The sequence below is a fragment of the Prorops nasuta genome, unplaced genomic scaffold, assembly GCF_024137725.1.
Source record: "Prorops nasuta isolate Cenicafe-Biocafe unplaced genomic scaffold, Cenicafe_Pnas_1.2 PNAS00010, whole genome shotgun sequence".
Lineage (NCBI taxonomy): Eukaryota > Metazoa > Arthropoda > Insecta > Hymenoptera > Bethylidae > Prorops > Prorops nasuta.
Genome location: NW_027116807.1, coordinates 2,208,083 through 2,230,565, shown reverse-complemented (window position 1 = coordinate 2,230,565; position 22,483 = coordinate 2,208,083). Strand labels below are relative to the sequence as shown.

General features: G+C 37.1%; 2 protein-coding genes and 1 long non-coding RNA gene across 5 annotated transcripts in view; 2 read left to right on the top strand and 1 right to left on the bottom strand.

The window, feature by feature from the left end:
* Positions 1 to 55: 55 nt before the first annotated feature.
* slmo (PRELI domain containing slowmo) lies at positions 56 to 11,993 on the top strand. The gene is made up of 5 exons (XM_066732198.1): positions 56 to 394; positions 511 to 676; positions 2,562 to 2,648; positions 10,828 to 11,001; positions 11,075 to 11,993. The coding sequence occupies exons 1-5, from the start codon at positions 363 to 365 to the stop codon at positions 11,309 to 11,311; spliced, it is 696 nt and encodes a 231-aa protein (XP_066588295.1). The 5' UTR covers positions 56 to 362; the 3' UTR covers positions 11,312 to 11,993.
* LOC136776573 (uncharacterized) overlaps positions 1,214 to 22,483 on the bottom strand; it is a 39,693-nt gene continuing 18,423 nt past the window's right edge. For both annotated transcript variants that reach the window (XR_010823092.1, XR_010823093.1), the window contains exons 2-4: positions 6,072 to 6,247; positions 4,559 to 4,817; positions 1,214 to 2,269 (exon numbers count right to left, since the gene is read on the bottom strand). This is a non-coding gene — a long non-coding RNA (uncharacterized lncRNA). The remainder of the gene's footprint in view (positions 2,270 to 4,558; positions 4,818 to 6,071; positions 6,248 to 22,483) is intronic.
* mdy (midway) overlaps positions 21,109 to 22,483 on the top strand; it is a 43,479-nt gene continuing 42,104 nt past the window's right edge. Inside the window, exon 1 of one of the 2 annotated variants that reach the window (XM_066732197.1) lies at positions 21,109 to 22,261. In XM_066732197.1, the coding sequence (XP_066588294.1) occupies positions 22,143 to 22,261 (119 nt within the window). In that variant the 5' untranslated portion in view covers positions 21,109 to 22,142. The remainder of the gene's footprint in view (positions 22,262 to 22,483) is intronic. The other variant, XM_066732195.1, reaches the window with a different exon arrangement.

Sequence of the window (22,483 nt, the reverse complement as noted above, 5' to 3'; positions counted from 1 at the left end):
TAAACGAACGCAGCCTAAGAACTAAGAAATTCTATAAATAAATATAGGAGGGGTTGACTTATGATATAGGGGAGCCTCAAGCAGGACTCGTTGGTCCTCATCCTTACTTTCCCATGGCTGTATGTATATCTGATGTCAAGTTTATGATATAAATTAATTTGACAGATATAAGAGCTTCTCCTTCTCTTTTCCGCCTTTCCTCTCGATTGATTCCACACTTTCACTAGTAACATCAGCTGAAACGAACGACGTAACAACAAGCACGTATTTCAGCCTGTGATCGTGCTTCTGAAGTATTAAATTGTAGTACTTTTTATCTTTATATCAAAAAATTCTTCATTTGTTTTAATTTAATTAATATCATGAAGATCTGGACATCAGAACATACATTCAAGTAAGTTGAAATATGAAACAATTTTAAGGTTAGAAATGACAGTGTACAATACCACTGAGTTTCCATGGTTTAATTGCTTAAATTTAAACAAAATTAATATATTAATATTATTATAGCCATCCTTGGGAGAAAGTAGCCCAAGCTGCATGGAGAAAATATCCAAATCCCATAACCCCAGCAGTGATAGGGACTGATGTCATTGATAGGAAAGTAATCAATGGTGTTCTTCATACACATAGACTTGTTTCGAGTCAATATAGTTTTCCAAAATGGACCCAAGCAGTAAGTTTATTTATTCTGTGTTTGGTAAACTTTCATTGTATAATTGTTGCTTAACCATTATTGTGAAACATTGTGTAATCAACCAAACTTTGTTCTTTAGATCTTGTTGCATCAACCTTTAATTAAGTTAACCCAAAGTTTGATATGTTTGTCTCTGTTTTTTTTTTAATCAGCAGCAATGATAATTTATTCTTTTAAAGAATTAAATTAACCAAATGTTGATGTAACAGACTTTATCCTTACTAAGCTACTTATTTTACGATTTCAATAGATACATGTATTTATAAGCAATGAACTATTCATTCTGCTATTCATCTAAAATCTTTAAACTCTAAACAAACAATCAATAATGTTTCATTTTTATTCAAATTTCCAGTGAAATATTCTTAATAATGTGTTAATATGTAACAAAATATCATTTAAACTTCTGCAAAAAGTCTGAAAATGATAAAGCCCAACATTATGAAGGATTTTAATCACGTCATTTATCATTTCTTCATAAATCAAAAAATTTGTTGCAACTTCTATACTGACAAATGCAAATTTAATATCTTTTCATGATTTATATGTAACATTATAAATTTTTACAGGAAATATATATATTTAAAGTTTATATACACACACACATACAATACCAAAATAAAATTGTACCTTGATCTTCGTTGTATTAATAGTCAGTGGTGCACTCTCGCGGAAAACGTAGACAGTAAATTACTAACATTGTCATCACACCTACTCCAATTGACCTTCGACAGAACATTGCATCGATAGACGGTTCGTTTATCTAAAAAGTAGTCTATTCTTTTTAAATGTCTTACAGACTAATAGATATATCAAATAATTTACAAAATTGATTCGGAATAAAATCTCAAAATATTTCAATTTTCTATTATAAAAATTAGATTTAAAGTAATATATTTGTATGACCTTACTGAAGTTATAATACATTGCCAAGTAGTAATATTATCAAACTCATTTGACCTTATGATATACGTGGTCTTATATTTTTACTGCAACTACTTTGTATTATTTTTATATCTCTTGAAGGTTTCAATAATACATATAACTACAAGTATTAACTAATTAGCTTATAATCGTTGTGTGTATAATTTAAAGGAAGTAGAATTTAATGCTCTGAATGAAGGAAGTTTAATTTGTTAAAATAATGTTTTTGGGTGTATAAAGGATGAAAAGTTTTTCTGCACAAGTCTGACAATCTCTACTATGGCACGTACTGACGAAACCGGAAATTTGAAACTTTCGAGAAAGTTGAGCTAGAAGAAGACGATAGTGAAGGCGTTCGAGCCATAGCGACCTAAAGTAGAGAATTGTAAAACAACATCGACAACGCTATCAACTTTCATAATGAGTGTGCTCAATGTTACGCCAGTTGGCAATAAGCCAAATAGATGCTTGCCTTCTGGAAACGTCCCCTCCACCCTTGTTGTCCTTCGAAGATTCCTTCGCTGCTCAATTCTTTTTGCTTCAAGCGAATTGCTTTTTCCTCTTGTTACATATTCTATTATAACGTGGGCCATTTTATAAAGCCGTTTCGCCGTAAAGGCGTCCACTCTAAACTTCTTACGTATCTGCCTACAAAAAACACATTAGTCTATACAAGAATTGAGTATTACTAGAGAAAAAGAATTTTATATATACTAATACGTTAACGATCGTTTAGTGCATTCTTAATAATTTAACCATTTCCGTAGTGATTTCTTAATATATTTTAATTTAAAAATGGTAGCCTTTTAATTTATATAAATGCTGTATAAGTCATTGCTCATTTGTACTGGATATAAATAACTTGAAAGACTAACATTGTACACATTGCAAAAAAATAAATAGATAATTTATCATACGTCTGTGTTTGCTTTATTTACAGATTATTGGAAAGGCGAACGTTTGTTACGCTAGTGAAAGAAGTGAAGTGGATCCAAATAATAGAGAAATGGTACTGAAGACAAGAAACGTAAGTACAGAAACGCGCACACTAACAATATGATGTTAAAAGATCTTCGATGCTAAAGCAAAGACAGAGTTCTGATAACTCAATATTTGATCACAGCGTTTGAAACAAAATGTCCTGTGACTCTAGTGCAGCAAACAACAAATAATAATCAATTTTCTCACAACAAATGATATACTTAGGCTGGTACGAATATAAACTGATCGGATGGATTACTTTAAATATCGATTCTATTCTGATCACGACCAGTTTAAATGGAAAATTGGCTGACGTAATTTAGTGACTCAGCAGGTATGCGCATTTATAAAGTAAATGTTATATGACTTTAGTTTCTCAAAGAATCCCTTTAATTAAAACTAAACTTACCATTTGTTGATTAAATGACTCTTTAAATGTAAATACACGTGCATAAAAAATGTCTTCATACATTCGAAGTTAACCACATAATCAATTAAAAACATATTTTTTATATCAGACCCTATATTCTATAACTTTAACGAAAGTTTACAGTATCGGTAAAGACAAAAAACGATATATTTAGATGTATATACATTATTACACGTACCGATATTTTTATAATGAACTTTGATCTGACGATAACGAAATTTGTCGGTAAGTTACAGAGTAGCCCTACATCTTATCTTCACTGTGTTTTCTTAGAAAAAAATCACGCGTTTAGATACCAATTCAAAAAATAATATATATAGACAAAGCCCTTAGTATACGGAAATATTAAAATAAAACAGTGTTTTTTTTTTGCAACAGAATGATATCGTACCGCCTTGTTAGAAAGCAGCAACGAGTATGATGCTGTAGTTTTGAAAGAAGCTTTTCCTCCGTCGGTACATTAGTAGTGAACGAATGGAAGGTTCAGAGAGATTTGCGGAAGCGAGGTTGTACGGCACACTTGCAACCGAGCAAGTATCCATAGGGCTGGATATGATAGGTTATTGATGCGCGCATTACCGGAGCTTGCAGCACCACGGTGGTCCCTTCGGGAGAGAGGCTCCCCGCAGAAAGAAGACAGAAGACTGTGTCGGGAGGGAGAGAAAACCTCTGCTCTTCGCTGAGAGTACGCGTCAAAGATCGAAGAAGGTAGAAAATAGGAGGAGCTAGAGTACGGGGGGGAGAAAGAAAGCAGGACACGCGATGCATTACCGACATGATGAACGATCCGCAGGTGGCTCCGGGCAAAATGAGAAGCTCCAGTCCCCCCCCCCCCCCTTTCCCTCTCCATCTCTCAGCATTGTTGCCATCCCGTTTTCGCATCCGTGAAGAGTCACGTCACTGCGTCTTGTTCGTTCGCGCGCATACAGATTTTTCAAACGTAAACCAACCAATTCAACTCTTGAATGTTTAGTGAACGCTATAATTTTTCAACATTATTTTTAATGCATCGCTGCTATCGATAAAGTTATTCAGAGTATATTACATCCTTTTTCTAATAGTCCTTTACTAATATGATAATCTGTAGGGACGTCTTAACATATTTACTTTTACCATTCTCGGAGGAAGCTGGGCAAACTTAAACGAAAAATGAGCTATTTCCAGTGCGCGTTTCTTTTTCGCAATATTAACTGTATTACATGTGGGCATTTGACTGAACAATTTCAAAGATTATAGGAAGTACTCAATAATTTAGCGTTGGATGCCCCATATTCTACACAATTATACAATACAACGCATATCTTACGTATGGTAGTAGATACAGCTTTATAATTCGCATGAGATTAATTAAGATGAAGCAAATTAAAATTATATCTTTAGTAGACCACGCGTTACAAAAGCTTAAAGCGCCCGGAAGGTCATGTTTTCTGTATATTTAAAGTCGTCCACTTGCCCAGTTTACTCTGGTCAGGTTTATAACTTAACCTCTCTGAATCTCACGAGTGAGATATCTTTTAGTAATTTACCTTTCAAGCTCATTGTACATATATATATATATATATACACACACAAATACACGAACTTTTCGCCGTCTTCTTTGTAGCATAGCCTATGTTGGTTTGGAATGCGCACAAACGGCAATTGCGTCAAACTAGAACGTGATAGCTGAAGTGCCTGCTCACGTTTCACTGGAATAGAGATGCAATCGTACAATCTCTTCAAGGGATATCCAGTTGATGTTGTTTCTCGCTCTGCTAATTGCCATAGTTTTCCAATGGCCAAAACCTGCAATATGTATCAGTTAGAATTTATATTAATAAGAAACTTATAATTAATTGCCTCTAATATTGTTTATATTCTTCTTTTGATCTGTTTTATATTTTAAAAAATTACTGCTGATACTTCCCCTACTTTATTAAGACTTAGGCATAAGCAGTACATCAATTGTATAGGATAGGGTAGGAGACATTGAGAAAGGTTTGCGGTTTGTGGTTTACACCACTCGCTGGGGGAAAGCAGAACGATATTTTACTGGCAACGGCTCATGTATCCTACCCAGTCATCCTTCCTTCGGCCTGACACGAATTTCCGTGCGTGCAGGCGCGAAAAGGCGAATCAGAGTGGAAAGAGGTTGAATACCATTGGATGAGAATTAATAACAGACGCGTATATCGGCTATATATCCTTCTCAAAACCTCGAATCCCTATATATCTACTATTTCTTTCTCGCTAATTTTAAAGACGGATCTTTATTTTCTTCAAGAATAAACGAAAATCTAGCTACGAATTTTTTTGAAATAATGCAGCAGTCTTCAACAGCATTTCGGGATTAAGTTTACAAACGAAGAGGACGGAAAGAAACGTCCGATCGGATGAAATAGGGTGGTGGCGAACAGATGGGAAGGATCGGAGAGAGCTTCGCGACCGTTTGAATTATTGTTACGTCTGGTCCTCTAAATCATAGAAACAACAAATTTGCACGTTACGCGAGACTAAAGAGAGTTCGCAGTATTCATGCTCGTATATTGACGGGGCTCTATCTAGATAGAGACTCTATAACATGGTTTCTATATCTGACTATAACAATCCATAAAAAATCGTAATCTGTCTATAATATTAAGTAACGATTTTCAAATTTCTACAACTATCAGTGTTTAGTCAATAATGGTCTAGTAGCAGAATTTTCATGAACCGATTGAAATTTGAATTTGAGGGATGGTGGTGGTTGGGGGCTTGATGAAAACTAGTAACTTTGGGCAGAGAGTGGCAGTTAGAGAGTTCATGGTCGTACATTGACTTAGCTCTATCTGGCTAGAGGCCCTGTGATAGAGTCTTGCCAACGGCAAATTTTTGTCAAAATCCTGTGAAAAAAATTGGCTATTGCCCAGGCTCTATATTACACATACTCTCTATATCTGGCTATAACAATCCATAAAAAAATCGCGTATTTTGTCTACAATATTAAATTATCATTCTCAAATTTCTACGACTATCAGAATTTAATCTATGATATTAATAATAGAATTTTTACGAGCCTACTGTGAAATATATGAAGTTGAGGAACGGTGATTGGCTTGATGAAAACCGGTAACTTCAGGCAGAGAGTGGAATAGAGCCATCCGCTTCGTGTGCAACATAAAAAAGTCTGGGCTGGAACTTGCTCGTTGGTCCTGTTTGGTTGATATTTCCATTCATCGCCCTCGGTAGCCCTAAACCTAAAAAATACAGTCCGTATTACTATCGTTAATATTTCTTCAAATACGGTACATGTGGAATGGTCGATATAATTTTTAGTAACAAATAGAAAGCTAAAAAATATGGAAATATTATGGATTCGAACTAGGGAGTAAAATGTATGAGATTTGATTGAAGCATGAAGGTGAAAAATTATAGCGTAGACTTTCGAGGCAATGCGAATTGGAGATGAGCCACACCCCACTGAACAATGCAGACTGCAGCTCGATTCTTGAAACTCCGATGCTAATTATTGGCTATTATATATATATATATATATGTACGTGTATAGATAGAAGGCTTTCAAAAAGCCTGTTTATTCCGTGTAAAATCACCCCTTTCCTCTAGTCCTAATTACACCATATAGCTGTTATCGTTGTTTTAAAAAATAACTGACACGACAAAAGAACGAATATTCATGTTAAAGGTTTGTGCAGAAAATAGCCCAAAAAAGCGGAATAAAGTGCACATACCACAGATGGTGACAGTGATACTACAATGATACGGTAAATGAAACGCAAACGTGTCCCCCTGGTCAGTCAGAGAGATTGGCAAATACAGCGATTTCGAGATGCGTGACTGACGAAACAATTTTCAATTAACCGCAGTGTACTTCTGTCTGTGTCGATCATTATTTTAAGCTCTCCAATCTTTGAAAAACAAAAGGAAAAAAAAATAACTCTCTCTGCGTAGTATTTGCCACATTTATTACAAAAGCTACGAAACGCTCTTTTATTACGTAGGTATATATAGTTAGATTTGATAAATTAGATCAACTTAAGCATATAGACCACTATAACATTTTCAAAAAATTGATTAAAACATTTACAACGTGACAACAGCCTGCAGATAGATCTGAACTACTTGAAAATAATACGAATAAAAAGTACGACATCTCGAACGCGTTAAAAGATAACTAAATCGTCTCGAAAAATCGATCAACTGGTTTCTCCCTGGTATTAATCTATACTTACACCGTTTTTCTTACACATTGATTAATTATTGATGCAAAGTGCAGTGGCGAAGATCCGGAAAACTTTTGTCCCTTGAAAAGTTGCTGGCATAATTACCGAGCGTTAAAAGGTCGTTACGAGTGTTGGGAGAAAAAAATCTGTAGCAGAAGTTTGCTCTCCGGTATACAACAGAAAGTGGAGAATAATTTACCAGTGAAAACTGTGGCAGTGAAAATGGAGCTGCATTTTCTATTCTTCGCTATAATTATCTGCCCTTATCCAGCTTGTTATTTCGTCGTTTAGGAGAACGAGGACTAAAGACTGAGGGAGCGGAAAAAGTTTCTGTGAAAAGAAAGCTTCGAACAGCGAAGAGAGCTAATATTGTAATGTAGGAAGGAGGATAAAGTGCAAATATTTTTCCAGTTCATTTAAGCTCTAAATAGATTCTGCTGATTTGACAAGAGAGGACAATATTAAAGCGTTATATAGCGCGATACGGTGAAAGGGTCGAGTGGTGCGCGAGAGCGAAAGAATGTAAAGGTTTTAATTGGCGAGATGGGCGACCGCTTGCGGTCATTTTCGCTGGCGTAACTGGGTAACTAAAATAGCTATACTATCCAACGCGACGTTATAAGTCAAAGGGCGCAGTTTCCACGAAATTTCGCGGTTTTTGGCCTGCAACTCCCATGCTTTATTATTTGCCTTTGTCTTGTTAACGCTCAAACTGGCTTTTGCTACTGTGTTCGTTTATGTCTATTTTACTGTACGCTGTGTTATTTATATTTTGAATTTATCGGATCGTTCGAATTCAATTGAAATTGAGTATCGACTATTAACGTCGCGTCAGTATAGCAGTAATTTCTGAGGTACACGCGAGCTTTTCCTGTGAAAATTGCTTCTGCCTGCAATTTCTTGGAAAATAGCTATTTCAATCTTGCATTATCTTCTCGGTTGAGTCTACGGCATCGATGTTTGACGATAATTTCGTCGCCTATTCGTCACTTGGATTATCGCGTTTATTATTCTAGGTTCGTCGTAATCGTTTCATTTTATTTTTTATTCTTGCGCTTTCTCTCTTGGAAACACTCGCGCCGAGCAACTTGAAAATTTAAAAGGGAAAAATGATTAATTATAAGAAGGGGAGGGATTGAGATGTTGAAGAGAGCCGATAATCGAAGCGTTGTAAATTTACACCCTTCGCTTTTTTCTTTTCTTTACTTCGATTATCTCGTTATTGAAAAAGGAAAAGTGGGCAGTTTTACGTGGGGGGAAGGGGGGAACTAATCCATTTTTCCATTAACCTTCGAACATTTTCTTCGACACACTAGCTTGACCAACTAAGGTAATTCTAACGCTGTCGCGCGTTTCGTCGACACGCGTGTCGAGAGAGTTGAAAATTGAAAAGGGAAAAGTGGTTGGTTATAAGAGCGAAGAGGGGGGAGGTGGATTGGGGTGTTGAAGAGTCGATAGTCGACGCGTTGTAACACAGTTGGCTTCACTGATTGCCAATATGGCGGGAAGGCTGTATCTCTCGGTCGGATGCGGACCCACAATGCCGCCGGCGTTAATTTTACTGTGGAAACGTATTGCACCCTCGCGATTCAATTGTTCCACCTCTACGGGCACTACGCTGCACTGCGTAGCCTCGTGTCGTGAGTGAGCCGTGCACGAAAACTCCTCTACTAATAACATCTGTTACACGCAGTGTTCATTCGAATATTCTTCTTTCTCGCATGGTAAAACTGGCTCACTGAGATTCCATATGGAAAAAAAAAGAATATTGATAATCCAAAGCAAAGAGATAAAATATCGTATAAAACGTATTGTGTACATATATATGTAGACTTACTGCCCCGTAGTCTTTTTCCAGAATACTCTGTCCCCTTTTAAAAGAATTCTAAGCAAATTTAATAGGTGCATTTATAACGTTATCAAATATTTAACCCTTTGCACTCCGTTGTTTTCTCACAGAGAACGTTATACGTCCCCTGAGAAAGTACAACGGAGTGCAAAGAATTAATAAAGTACATTTTTTCTATTAAACCATTTTCAATGATATTATCCTTTATTTTCATATATAAGTGATAACGTCAAGGTTACAGATATCAGCCCTGTATATATATATATATATATATATATATATATACATGTTATGTATACACTGTGAAGAAAAATCTCCCATAGACAATGCTACATATATTAACGCTACAAATGCTTGTCAAGCTACTGTTCGAAACCTCTAACTGCTGCAATAATATACAAACCCTCGTACGCATGACGTATAGATATATACATTATAATGAGGAGATGCACTGTGAGGGAACAAGCTTTGTGCAGCAGCAGCGGTTCATGCTCCGTCTGACTTAACATCGTGCTGTACTACTTGTTAGGCAGAAATAACGCAGTTGAATTGAAATGAAGCAAAGGAGAATGGTCGAATATGATTATTGTTAAAGAAGAGAAGGTTCTCTCCTCGGGGAAGAGGCAAGTCTGGGACGTCTTTTGACGAGGAGTCTCGGGTTTATTGCGAAGCAAATCACGATACACCGTGACACTGCTCGTGGCAAAAAGTCAGTATCCAAAGGAGTTGCATTTTTCACAATACAATACGTGGCACTTTTGCGTGATCGGAAAGTATACTATTCCCGTATTCTCGGTGCCAGCTGAGGAAATAGCGAGGGGAGAAGTCGGAGTGAATCAGTGACAGCAGGGGAACAGGACAAATTTCGCGAATCGGTCCCTGCGGCTCGAAACGCATCTCCGACCACGAGTTCTCTGCGCTCTGGTTAACATAACTGCTGATCCAGCGTCAAATTCCTTGATTGAACGCAATCTCGGTTGAAGGGAGAGAGGGATGTTATTTCCCGCTGGCACCAATCGTTCTCAAAACTTGCATACCAGAAAAATATTTTTCTTTCCATCGAGTGTGATCCAACTGCGAGCGATTTTATTAAACTTGTCGATTTACCCAATAAAGTATATATACATATATATAGGAAAAGTTTCAAATTTATAAAGAAAAAATACTATTTCTCGAACATCTTGATTACGTTTTATATAATTAAGGAGGCTGATTAACTTTACTTGGCACGAAATAAGAGTTTTGAAGCTGTACACGCAGAGTCATCGCTAAGATACATATATAAAGTATAAAATTTATCAAAAAAATTATACTATTTCAAACGTCTTGATATAAAGAAAATTGATTAACTTTACTTGGCATGATGTAAAAGTTTTGAAAACATGCGCTCAGAGTTATTGTGAAAATATATATATACCTACATATATATATATATACACATGGAATGCATCGAAATTCTGTTTCTTTTTTCTTCGTGACTTGGAGCAAAGTCGTTTCCGAGCTTATTTCCTACTATCGATTATTCGAGAGCTTACGTCGTTTTCGTAGAAACGTTTTATCCTGATAATACGAACCGCGTCCAACGGTAGGCTGCTAAACTCTTGGTTGCGCAACCTGCCTGGCACGAAACTTGCCTTTGACTATAATAGAATCTCCTCCACCCTCCCCTCTCTCCGTACCTAGCAACGTCATTCTTGTCGAATTAATGGTCCGCTTAATATCGAAGAATTATTTCTTTTTGTTGCAGCTGACGTTCTGTAATTACATTGCAGTGGACGAGACTGTAAGGTATCAGCCGGATCCAAACGATTCCAGCAAAACTTTGCTTACCCAGGAAGCTGTTGTTACGGTCCAGGGGGTACCGTTGACCAATTACATGGAGGATTTGTTAACATCGAAAATTTCCTTCAATGCTAATAAGGTGTGTGTGTTTTGTATAATATAATAACATTGATATACTGATCATTGTAACGATAATAATAATTCTGTAACAGGGTCGTCAAGCCATGGAATGGGTGATAGAAAAGCTGGAATCGGAAGTTAAGGAATTGGCTACAACCGCGGTGAAATCCACCGATGAACTTATAACGCACACGCGCCATCGCTTGGACAGCATCACCCACAAAACAAGAAGAAGCATCGACGATTTGCAGAACGTCGCTAAGAACTCTTTCGACGAAATTCACAACCTCAGCTCGAATCCGGCATCTCAATCCATGCCTAAGTTGTAACTGAGATATCGCACTAGCTTCAATGTCTTTGAGAATTAAAGCATAGCGTTTTAATTCCCCGTGGAAGAACATTAGTTGATTAATAAAAATTTATCCTCGGTTATTAGAAGTACTACACAAAATTGTCTTACGATTTTCTTTTGTCCGAATGACGCGTTGAGACCCTTTGGATTCGATCGGCAGTACCAAAGCACTTCAAGGCTTGTAAAAAACATCTGGTTTTAAACGCAATTGGTTGATTGGTTAAGAGGAGAGCAATAAAGAAATTTAAAAACGTTTCGATAAAAAAATTTTGCTGACAAAATGTGGCTAGTGCGATACATGGTTAAGTATAGGAATGCGTCTGTTTATGCTCGTTACAGCACTTTCGTTTTTTCAGCACTATTACGGACCATCGACTAATTGAATAATTTTAATGCTATGCGATTGAGTAAACGAAATTCAGGGCTCTCGAGAATGTCTCGTTATAAATATAACGAGCTTCAAATATCTGTCAAGCATCAAAATACTATAAAGCAAAAATGTTGTTACTCTAAATTTTCTCTTGACTCCACATGATCCCTTTGTAACATGATCATAACGTTAATAAGAAATTGTCGTGGGCTACTTTCAAAAAATGTAATAAAAAATTTGTAAATATGCTTGTAGAAGTTACAAATAAACTATCAATCTTATTGATAAATCTGTTTCCTGTATTCAAGGTTAAATACACAATTTCCTATTTTTAAAGCCTTTATGTAATAACAAATATAGAAACTATAAGAGCGTAGTTTGCCAGCTTGTAAGTACCAGGAAATATTCTTAACCTACCACACATTCGCGTTGGCACACTTCCGCATCCCCCCACTCGAGGTCCCTGGTTCTATCGTTCTATATATATATATATACGTATATCTGGTTTTGGAGGACACTCGTGAACGTCATCGAGTATTTGCACACATGAAATACGAAGCACGCTCCTACATATATACCAAACCGAATATCGATTCAACGATGGAGAGGAGGGGTCTCGACATTCCTCTCGTGCAATTTCTAGCGCGGCGGAATTTTGGCCGGGTCATTATTGTAACCACTCTCGCTCGACAGATAATTTCTACCGGTAACCTCGAATCTGAATGGGGAGCTTGTGGGAGGACAGGAAACTCACGAGCATATTCTGATACAGCTAAATGTACCTTCTCTGGTCATTATTAGGTTCCCCAGAAAGAAAGAAAAGTTGACCTTGAAAACGAACCCGAAGACCTCGATTCATAATTATAAAGGAGAACAACGATCCAAGGTCTTCGAATGACATAATTCGACGGAAGAGATTTGGTCTGTGGTGTGCAAGGAATAATTAATGGGGTTGGAAGCGGCAGCCCATGGATCACTGTTACTGAACACGGACAAATATCGACAGCTCTCGATCACGGATGGAGGTAGATGAAGAGTGGATTTACAGTATCTTTGTACTTGCGTTTCGGACTCACGAGACCGGACGTTTGTTCCCGTTTGGTCATCTGTTCGACCCATTATATTCCACTCGTTCGACGTTGAATCAACGTCCAAACTCGACTAGCGTGTTAAATCGGTAGGCCTTTTATTATTAAAGCGACGTATTAACTGCTGGTTCCCGAAATGGTAAATATACTTTGATCGATCGATGAAATATTAATGGCGATAAATATTGCAAGAGAAGTGTGTGGAGAATGGCGTAAAGTTGAGAGTGGAGAAAGAGGGAAAGGGATGGTGGTACGTATGTATTATATACATAGCGCGGGGTAGGAGCGAGTTTTAGATGGAATTTCGTAGAGCCACGTCTTGGAAAGTCCGAAGGGCTTCGAGTCGGTCGACCGCAAAGTGTAAAGGGTTGCCAAAGTTCTATAGCCGAGCATAGTTTCATGGTAAAAGGCCACTGATTTTCTCTCTGTCTGTCTGCTTCTGCATAGATATATATATATATATATATATAGACTATATATAGATATATATTTAGAGCCATCCTCCATCTCCCGTACATTGTTCGTCTCGAAGCAGTCGGCTGCACGCTTGTACGTGTCGAGGTTGGCCCGTGTGGCCGTGGTACGCTGCGGCCAAAGCCATCGTCAAAGGAGCTCGGTTCTGGTGCGGGTCGCGTTTAATAACAAGTTCGGCAAAATTCAATTAGGCCACCCCCGAGACTGGAGAGGATGGTGCCTCCCCCCCCCTCTTCCCCTCTACTTGCACGTTTCCCTCTGCTTGCTTGCCCGCACAACCCATATACTGACACTGACCGGCTGCGGCGGAACAAAGGACCAGTCGATATAGCTATTAAGTGCTATTAATGCTCCTCTCATCCGCAAAATCGTTCAATTAACAACTTTCACTAGTCGCTTATCCGACGCACCGCTGAGCATCGGGCTCTGCGAATTATTTGAATTCTTGGAAACACGTGCAACACAGTCTCTATCCTTTTTTCTCTACGGCCGTTATATCGCGTACTGTGAAAGCTCTGTCTCTCTGTTTCTCTTGTATATATACATATAGGATCCTAGCTGATAAAACGGTGTAGATCACGAATATAAAATTGTGTTTACATTTGTATTGGGAAGAAATGTTGATAATTTTATACAACATTTTTCTTAGAGCAAATTAGAAAGGTTTTATAAAAAAAATGATATCTCTAATGATTGCAAAGTTGAAGAGAATTTATGCTCGTGATATTTTAGTTGTTTTATCTGGCGGAGGCTGTACATATACAGAGACCGACTGTTGATAAGAAACAAGAATCCTAGTCTTTTTCTGATGCAAATTCTGAGGCATAGGAGGAATCGCGTAGAGGACAATAAAGTATATATGAATGTTGCAGTACACAAGATATAGCTATTATTTGGGACCTCGTTGCAATTCTTGGCGACTTTGGTGGCCTCTGGGACTCGCTTGGTGAATTTTGTCGCTGCGGGATAAGGGAGGAGCGGTTATCCCGGCGTTTTTGTTCCAAATAATAAATTTTAAAGCTCCATCTTCTCGGTAGGAGCGGCTCGAGTATCCTTATGAAAGTTTTAGCTATAGGGGGCTGGGTTGCCGCGGGAGTGGTTAATTTTCCTCGGACATTTATATAAAACTTTCGAGGATCATTCCGTCCAACAGATTCAACAGCTTTCGACCCTCGGCTTCGCTAACCGAGTATGGAAAATTTTCATTGCGTCTCGATTCGTCTGAACAAGCCAGCCCATTGTGTTGTAGGCGCAGGGCCAAATATATTTTCCTCTTTCGCTATTCTCATCCCCTCCCCTCCCTTTACTCGCACCACTCGACCTCGACAAAATTGCTCGGGAAGGGCGAACAATTGGTTGGAGAAATTTTTAATTACCGGATATACCCGATTACCTCATTAATTTATCGTTGTAATTCCCCAATACCGAGGCGAGTTTATGTGATTTTTCTTTATATTTTCTCGAGTAAAGAACTTTGCGCAGTTTCCAAGTAGCCCTATCTGACCCTGCATTCGAATGTCTGCGTCGTGTATCTCTCAGGAGCAACTTCGTCAATACATTCTGCTTTATCCCTTTAAGAAGGAACTTTTAATTAGTTGGCGTACACTGTTTAAAGCTCGAAAGTTTTAAAGTAGCGTAGAAATCCTTGAGATGGTATAACTGGAGATTTCCAAGCGGAACGTTTTCACGGATAAAAATATTTGCGTGTCGTAAACAAGGCCGATAAATCAATGGATATAAAATCAGGGTGTTTCGGATATGAGGGTAAGAGACTGCAGTTTAAGCTTCCCTATTTCATAAAGCACATGGCACGGTCGTTACTATTTTATTGCATTCAAAACGTGACGACTGCAAGGGAACGTTTAAGTCCTTCCGTATTAGAATTCCGAGGGTAATTCTAAATATTTATTCACTATACATACATATATATATATATATATATATATATATATAAGCGTATCGGGTTAATAAAGGACGGAAAAATAATAAGAGGAACGAGTGGAACGAGCAGGAACTGATTTTAATGAATAATTTGGTTTGTTGCGTCCGGAGAAGAGGGAAAAAATTGATCTACGCCAGATTTGCAGACGTATCACGCAAAACTATAGCGATATGCACAAGCTTGTACAAGGTAGGATAAGATAGAACAGGATAGGCATGCAATTTAACGGGAAATGTTGAGCCATCGTATAAGCGTTACCGCTTTGCATACGCCTTCCCTATTAGCATATAATTATCTTTATACCTCTTTTATGATTCATATTTAGCGAGCTGCGGTTTCATTCTATTCGTGCCAGGCTTCTTGCAACTTTTTTTTACGATCACTCTCTTGTTTCCGAACTTTCCTTACGAACTCTCACAGCCCTAGCTCCTCTTATCGCGCCTTACCTGCTGCCACATTATCGATACGATTTTTATAGAAAATTTGCAAATGACAAGCTTTTTGACGAAGAGTTAATTTTTTTACAGTATATCGAGTTAATACTTTTTTTCTACAGCTTAAAATAACAAATTTTCGTTACTAAAATGAACAAAATTAATTGATGGAATGAATGATTCGTTACATAATAAATTATTGTTTTAATGAATTTTGTTTATTGTTGTGATGTTAAATTTTCCTCAGTGTATATTTCTATCGAAAAAATTAATTACATTGTACAATAAAACTGAACTATATCTGTCATACCGAATCAAGATTTCTAGTGTCTGATACGTCAAATGTACAATAATTGGTAATAAAAAATTTGTTTGAGTGTATATTTGTATCAAAAAAAGTCTACTATGCGTTAATAATAAAACTGTACTATATCTGTTACAGAGAATCAACATTTCTAGTATCTGCATGATACTTCAAATGTACAATTTGTAATAAAAAATTTCTCTGGGTGTGTATATTTATATCGAAAAAAGTATACCATACTTGTATAATAAAACTGTACTATATATGTTACACAGAAGCAAAGTTTCTAGTATCTGGCACGTTAAATGTACAATTTATAATGAAAAATTTCTCTGGGTGTATATTTGTATCAAAAAAGTCCACTATACTTGTACAATAATACAGTATTATACATATATGTTCCACTGGATAAAGATTTCTAGTATCTGACAGGTTAAATGTAAATACCAGCTTCTTTCTGTATCCTTTAGTAACATTATCTTTAGTCGACACTATTCGATCAGAGTATAAATCCTTGTTACAGTCCTCGCAGGACGACAGGTTTGATTTCAGTGGTTTTAGGACAGCGTTCAGGCGAATGGCTAATAACGAACGTGCTCAGACTTCTAATCGGCTTCGCGAAGATTTCCCAAGGACGTTTATAGGAGCTAAGCGATACGAGGAAGGACTAAAGAGCTGTGCCAAGTAAGGATATTTCAGTCGGTTACTTATCTAACTGAAGCTAAAGTATACGGATTCTAATATGATATTTTTATTGATAAAGTAAAGGGAATCTCCCCCCTATTATCATTTCCTCTTCTAACTTATTTTTCTACTGGGACTGTACCAGTCATTATCAAGGTTAAGCAATAATATGGCATCGATTACTACTCCATAATGAAATATTATCAAGATCCGGATGTTGGTGCATTATTAGAGTAGATAGTACGACATATATTCTATATATGTATATCATATACGTATGTTCGAAGCGAAGCGTAATTTTGAATAATTGCTCGACGCGCCAGGTGAGAGAGAACAGCGTACCATAGCCTCGACAGCGCTAATCTCATCAAAGGCTGCTTCTTGTAACTGATCTCGTTTAACATAATTGACTAACTTCTGGCTAGTTTGTTTCTAAGCGAGGCAATGTATTATATAGGTGATAATGCATTTCGTGCTGAATACTACAAGAATGCTATATACTATATCGTGTATGCATACTATATCAAGTGTTGACGAGAACTTGACCACAAGAGTCATTATTGACTTACTAAATGGGACAATTAATACAAAACAACGTAAATTCAATTTTCAGTATTTTGGGGTGTTAAGAATTAAAGTCATAAGTGACGTGTTTAATATCTCGAAATAATTGAACGTTTAAAAATTAAAATATACATATTCAAGAATTATTAAAAAATGTTAAGAGTGAAACAAATCACTGAAAAATTCCAGATGCTACGTCGGAATTTTAGGAATACGTAAAAATGAAGAAATATGTGGAAAAAACTGAAAAAATGAAAAATTTCAGACGCGACTTTTATTCTTAACACGGCAGTATTGTGGCAGTAAAATGTAAATAAAATTTGTAAATAATGTGAGAAAACAGTGTCGCTGAGTAATGTTGCAATAATTAGCGAAGCTAACCAATAGCCTCTTAAGCAGGGCTTAGAGGATCATGCTACCGGTAGCACACCCTTCTCAGCTTGACTCTATAGTGAAACCCTTGGACTCGAAGCTATATCCTTGAACCGCTTCAAGCCTGCAAACAACCGATCCCATCCCCTTCCAGTCAAACCCAGGAATTGCCTAATTCCACTCTTAATCTTTTCGAGCCAATTCAATTTTTCGCATCACTGCCAGACATTTTTCCTTTCAACTACAATAATTATCACTGTCATTATCACACAGAAAAAAAAGTTATTCTCTTAAATAGACACTTAAAAATTTTCCAACCATTTTACAACCAATAATGAAGGATATTTAGTTGCAAGAATGAACAACATTTATGGATGCAATAAAAAATTAATTGCATTGATAAATTTTAATGAATTTAACAATTTTTCTCTGTGTATCATTTACTCTTAAATATAATCACTGTCATAAAGAGTAAACTTTTGTTTTTGCACTTTTGCAATTTTTACTGAACAGCAAATAGGTGAAAATTGGATAATAAAATATCTAGAGTTAATATCTGATATTTCTTATATAAAATTACAATTTTTACTCCACGTGGAAGGAGATTATCACCGATAGTACATTACAGGTGTACAATATGCAATACATTTGAAATCCCCGTGGATGCACTCGAATCGCTTCGACCCTCCTGGGATATGGCAAACTCTGTAAACATATCGAAAAGCCATAAATACGGAGGCTAGAGGAAGCTGCATTTAACCCGAGTCCTTTCTACACGATATTGTATCTAGATATCGTCAGCGTATCCAATAACAGAAATGTAATAGGTTTGTATATTATAAATGAGAAATAAGCTGATTCAATGTTTAACAATAAATACAATTGTTATTTTTTAAAAATAAATGCAAATTCCTATTGGTCTTGATTTGAATAAATTTATTAATAAATAAATAAAGAGGGGGGAAGGTGGGGTTTCTACAAGTCTCAACATGCCTGGTGAATTTAACTGTATCGACAGATTATTTACACCTGTTTAAAATACCCCCATGCTAGACAGTACCACCACTCTCACCACTTTCTGTCTCTGTTCAACTATGTTTCAGCTTGGTCCCCAAGGGCCTAAATTAACGTGTCATGAAAAATTAGCCAAAGATCTGCAAATGACTACCATACACGTACATAATACTCCAAAGGAAGCAAAGTTTTCTACTGAGGGGGATAAATTAAAAAAAATTGTATCAGCTGTTATTTTTTGTCCTTACACAGGATAAACTTAAAGAAAAAAAAAGAAACAGGCGAACGTATCAAGACTTTTATGATGACGTGACGAGGATATATCGCGTCAGAAGCATACATAGGGGCATACGGTTCTTGAATACCAAGTGCGAATCTCACGGTACTTTACTGCTGTGAAGTGTTGGAGGGTGGTTTACAGGAGAACTGGTCAATAAAGCAGAGCCAGAGGTGGACCAACGAGCGACCGAGCAATATTGCAAAAGTTTGCAACTCACCATTGGACTGTTAAGGTTCGGAGTAGATCGTCCTTGCGAGATGCGATTGACACAGACGACACGCGTGTGAAATGGAAGAGAAAACGGTGGAAGGAAAATTGACGCTGGCGCAACGTGTCGACTTGACGCTGATGGATTTTCAATGGCATTAAAGCATTTCTTGTCACAATATTACGTTACTGTGAATTAATTAAAACTTTTACGAGCTCGTGTGCTCGACGAAAACAAAACTTTACAAATTTATACTCCATGTCATGCTTGTTTTTTCTCTCCATCGCGTCAAATGACGTGACGTTGAAAAACTGTAAAAACTGGGTAAATAAAAATAAAACGAGTATTGGAAAAATATGGTGGAACGGCTTGGCGAAGCATATGGAGCATTTCATTTTATTATATATTACAAAGGCCAGTCGTCACCTTGCGGTGGTTCCAGTAATCATTTAATGGTGCATGATCGGCTGGTAATTCTTTGCATGGTTAACATCAGTCTTGCAAACTTGGATAGGATGCAAAAGCAAGGTGTCTGGTTAATTTGTTGAAAGAATGTATAAATATATAAATTGATTATAAGAATAAAATTTGTATATAGCATTTAGTTATCATATAATTAAGAATGCGAAATGATTTAATGAATTTTATTCTTAAATTTAATGCTGTGTAGGAATCAATTGGTTTTATATGAGTTAGCCGGATACTTTGTAGAATATATATATATATATGTATATATAATAATTTATCTTTCAATTTACTACTTTGGCCTCGTGTAAAGCTTGACGATACCTATACGTATAGCAATAGCGTAACATCAGTGATAACACACGTTATCGATCGTTAATGAAACCTCCGATAAAAGCGTTCGATCCAATAAAAGTCCAGTATATCGACACTATTTTCTTCTCTAAATCTATAAAGACTCTCTATATTGTATATCATGGTAGTAGTGACCCGGACTACCCAGCGAACATGATCAAAGTTTTACCCTAGAAACATCTTGCACCAATCTCATAATTTCCACTGAGCTACCATTGATCTTTTTCCTCGAATTCGCGTTATCACCGTTATGCAAGTCGATTTAATCGAAATTACGGTACAGGAGAACGCGGAATAAGTGTGCAATTATTTGGATTGAACTTTCCCCAAGATTTACTTTTCCCTCTTAAAAATAAAAATCATTAAAATAGCAAATTAAGATTCTTCTATGTATCCATTTTTTGCATAGACTACTTATTTTTTTAATTTCCCTGGCTAATTTTTTGTGTTTCTTTAAGTATAAGATCTTTTTGATTTAAGAAAGATTTACTAAATTTCTCCTTATCCGGGTAATTGTGACTCGAACGATCTGCCGAATACGATAAAAATATTACGTTCAAGACACTTTTCACCTAATTAATAATTCCCACTGAACTATCATTGATCTTTCTCAACGAATTCGCGTTATTTCCGTTATGCAAGCTGATTTAATCGAAATTACGGTACAGGAGAACGCGGTATAAGCGTGCAATTATTTGGATTGGAGTTTCCCATAAAATTTGCCTTTCTCCTTCAAAAATAAACACCGTTAAAATAGCAAATCTTTGCATTTTAACGCCGAACGTTTGATTTTCATATACTGTAGACAAATGCATTTTTGATTTTTACGTAAAATCCAGTACAATAGTTCGCTTCTTCTCTCGTGTTTTACCGTTACGTAATACAATTACTATATGCACTTTATTCACCGGACTGCTCGTGTCTGAAGGTAAAAATCTTGCCAACGGACCTTTTTGCTCCGATCTGAATCAAGATCTATCGATCCTTCGAGTCTTCTTAGCGCGAGTTCCTGCTGGTCTGATGTATCAATAATTGAAATTAAAATGATTGGCGTTTATAGGTATACAGTGTACTACCATATGTAGCAGCATACTTTCCAAGATTAACAACAATCTTTTTATAGTCTTCATTATACGAAGAGTGGAAATTCCAAACGTTCAATATACTATTTGCAACTTTTTTCTGGAAAGTAAAGTAATAAAAATGTGTTGTTAAATATAGTAGCGCCATACATCATAGAAGGTTGCAAAAAAAACCTGTAAATGAGCACAGCACTTCGAACACTTGCAAGAATATTGGCCTTGACATGTAAAATCAGCTTGTGAAAAAATCATAGTTTCGAGAAAAATGGCACTTGGAACGTTTGGAATTTCTACTCTTCGTAAATAAATACATATATAAATATAACATTGAAGAAAAATCATTTGATCGTTAGACTTTAATCAGAGCGATCCACGTATACAGCACCCTTGGAGAAATCAAGCCTTATCTCGAATTCAGGTAAAAGTCCAAAAACGAGTATTTTCCCTCATTAAAAAAATATTCGCAATAAAGTCACAACATTGACCGTTGTAATACGTGCGACTGGTGAACCGAGATTAGAAAATAATATCGTATCTCGGTTAAACGTACGTTAAGTTGTGTACACATGTATAATAATAATACAGAAAATCGTTAGTCGAAGACGACAATCATTAATGACTTTTTTTATCAGCTTATTTCTCGGTAACAGATAAGAGAAGGCACTTCGTTGTTAGTATCCGTTGGAGCGAGTAATAGAGTAGCCAATAGAGCGCGATGCTGCTGTTCCCGAAAAAAACAAAGCGTTAATAAAGTTTCGACTCAGAGTCATCGTGTGGTTCCGAGTAAAAAGAAAGAAAGAAAGACGAAGAGTGTGTGACGAAAATAAAAACAAGTCATTCATCCTCAACGTTCTTCCCTATTGTCAGTCTCCTTCGACCGCCCCTCTATCGTTTTGAGTCTTATAACAAGAACGCACTCACACACATGTAACACACGCGCGTCTCTACTGTAATAGGTCGGTCCGATCAGAGACCGTCGTCGTTCAACTTAGCCGGCTAGTGTCGCGAAGCGTCATCGTGTCGCTCCTATAGCGTGTCGTCATCGACTCATACATACTTAAAGAGTAAAAGTGAAGTACGCGAGAGAGAAGGCAGCACACAACGCGTACCACTACTAGTTTACTCGTACACCCATTCGTCCGTTTTTCATCTGGTCCGAGGCTGCAAAACGATATGACGACCGAACACGAGACCGAGAGCAGAGTGAGGTTGAGACGCACGAAAAGCGTCACCAGGGCCGAAGAAATTCAAACGGCCGAACGGAAGGTTCGAAGGTCACAGCCGGACAAACCGTGAGTACAAAATCAAATCTCGACAGGACGGCGCGAGTCCAACGGGGTAACATAACCTCTCGCCACTGGCTTTCCCTTTCGATCGATCGCCCTCTTCCGATTATACACAGGCGCATTTTGCACCGTCCAAGCGAAACAGCGATTCACGATTGCTCGCGAGCGAGGCGTTCGCTGCGTTTGGATGGAGTTCACAGATTTTATTCGTTGTCGCGCCTCTCCGTC

Excerpts from the sequence above, each read along its gene's own strand:
- slmo (XM_066732198.1), top strand. The coding sequence starts at position 363 with ATGAAGATCTGGACATCAGAACATACATTCAA. Across the intron at positions 677-2,561 it reads TTCCAAAATGGACCCAAGCA|ATTATTGGAAAGGCGAACGT; the intron begins GTAAGTTTATTT and ends CTTTATTTACAG. Across the intron at positions 11,002-11,074 it reads TTTCCTTCAATGCTAATAAG|GGTCGTCAAGCCATGGAATG; the intron begins GTGTGTGTGTTT and ends ATTCTGTAACAG.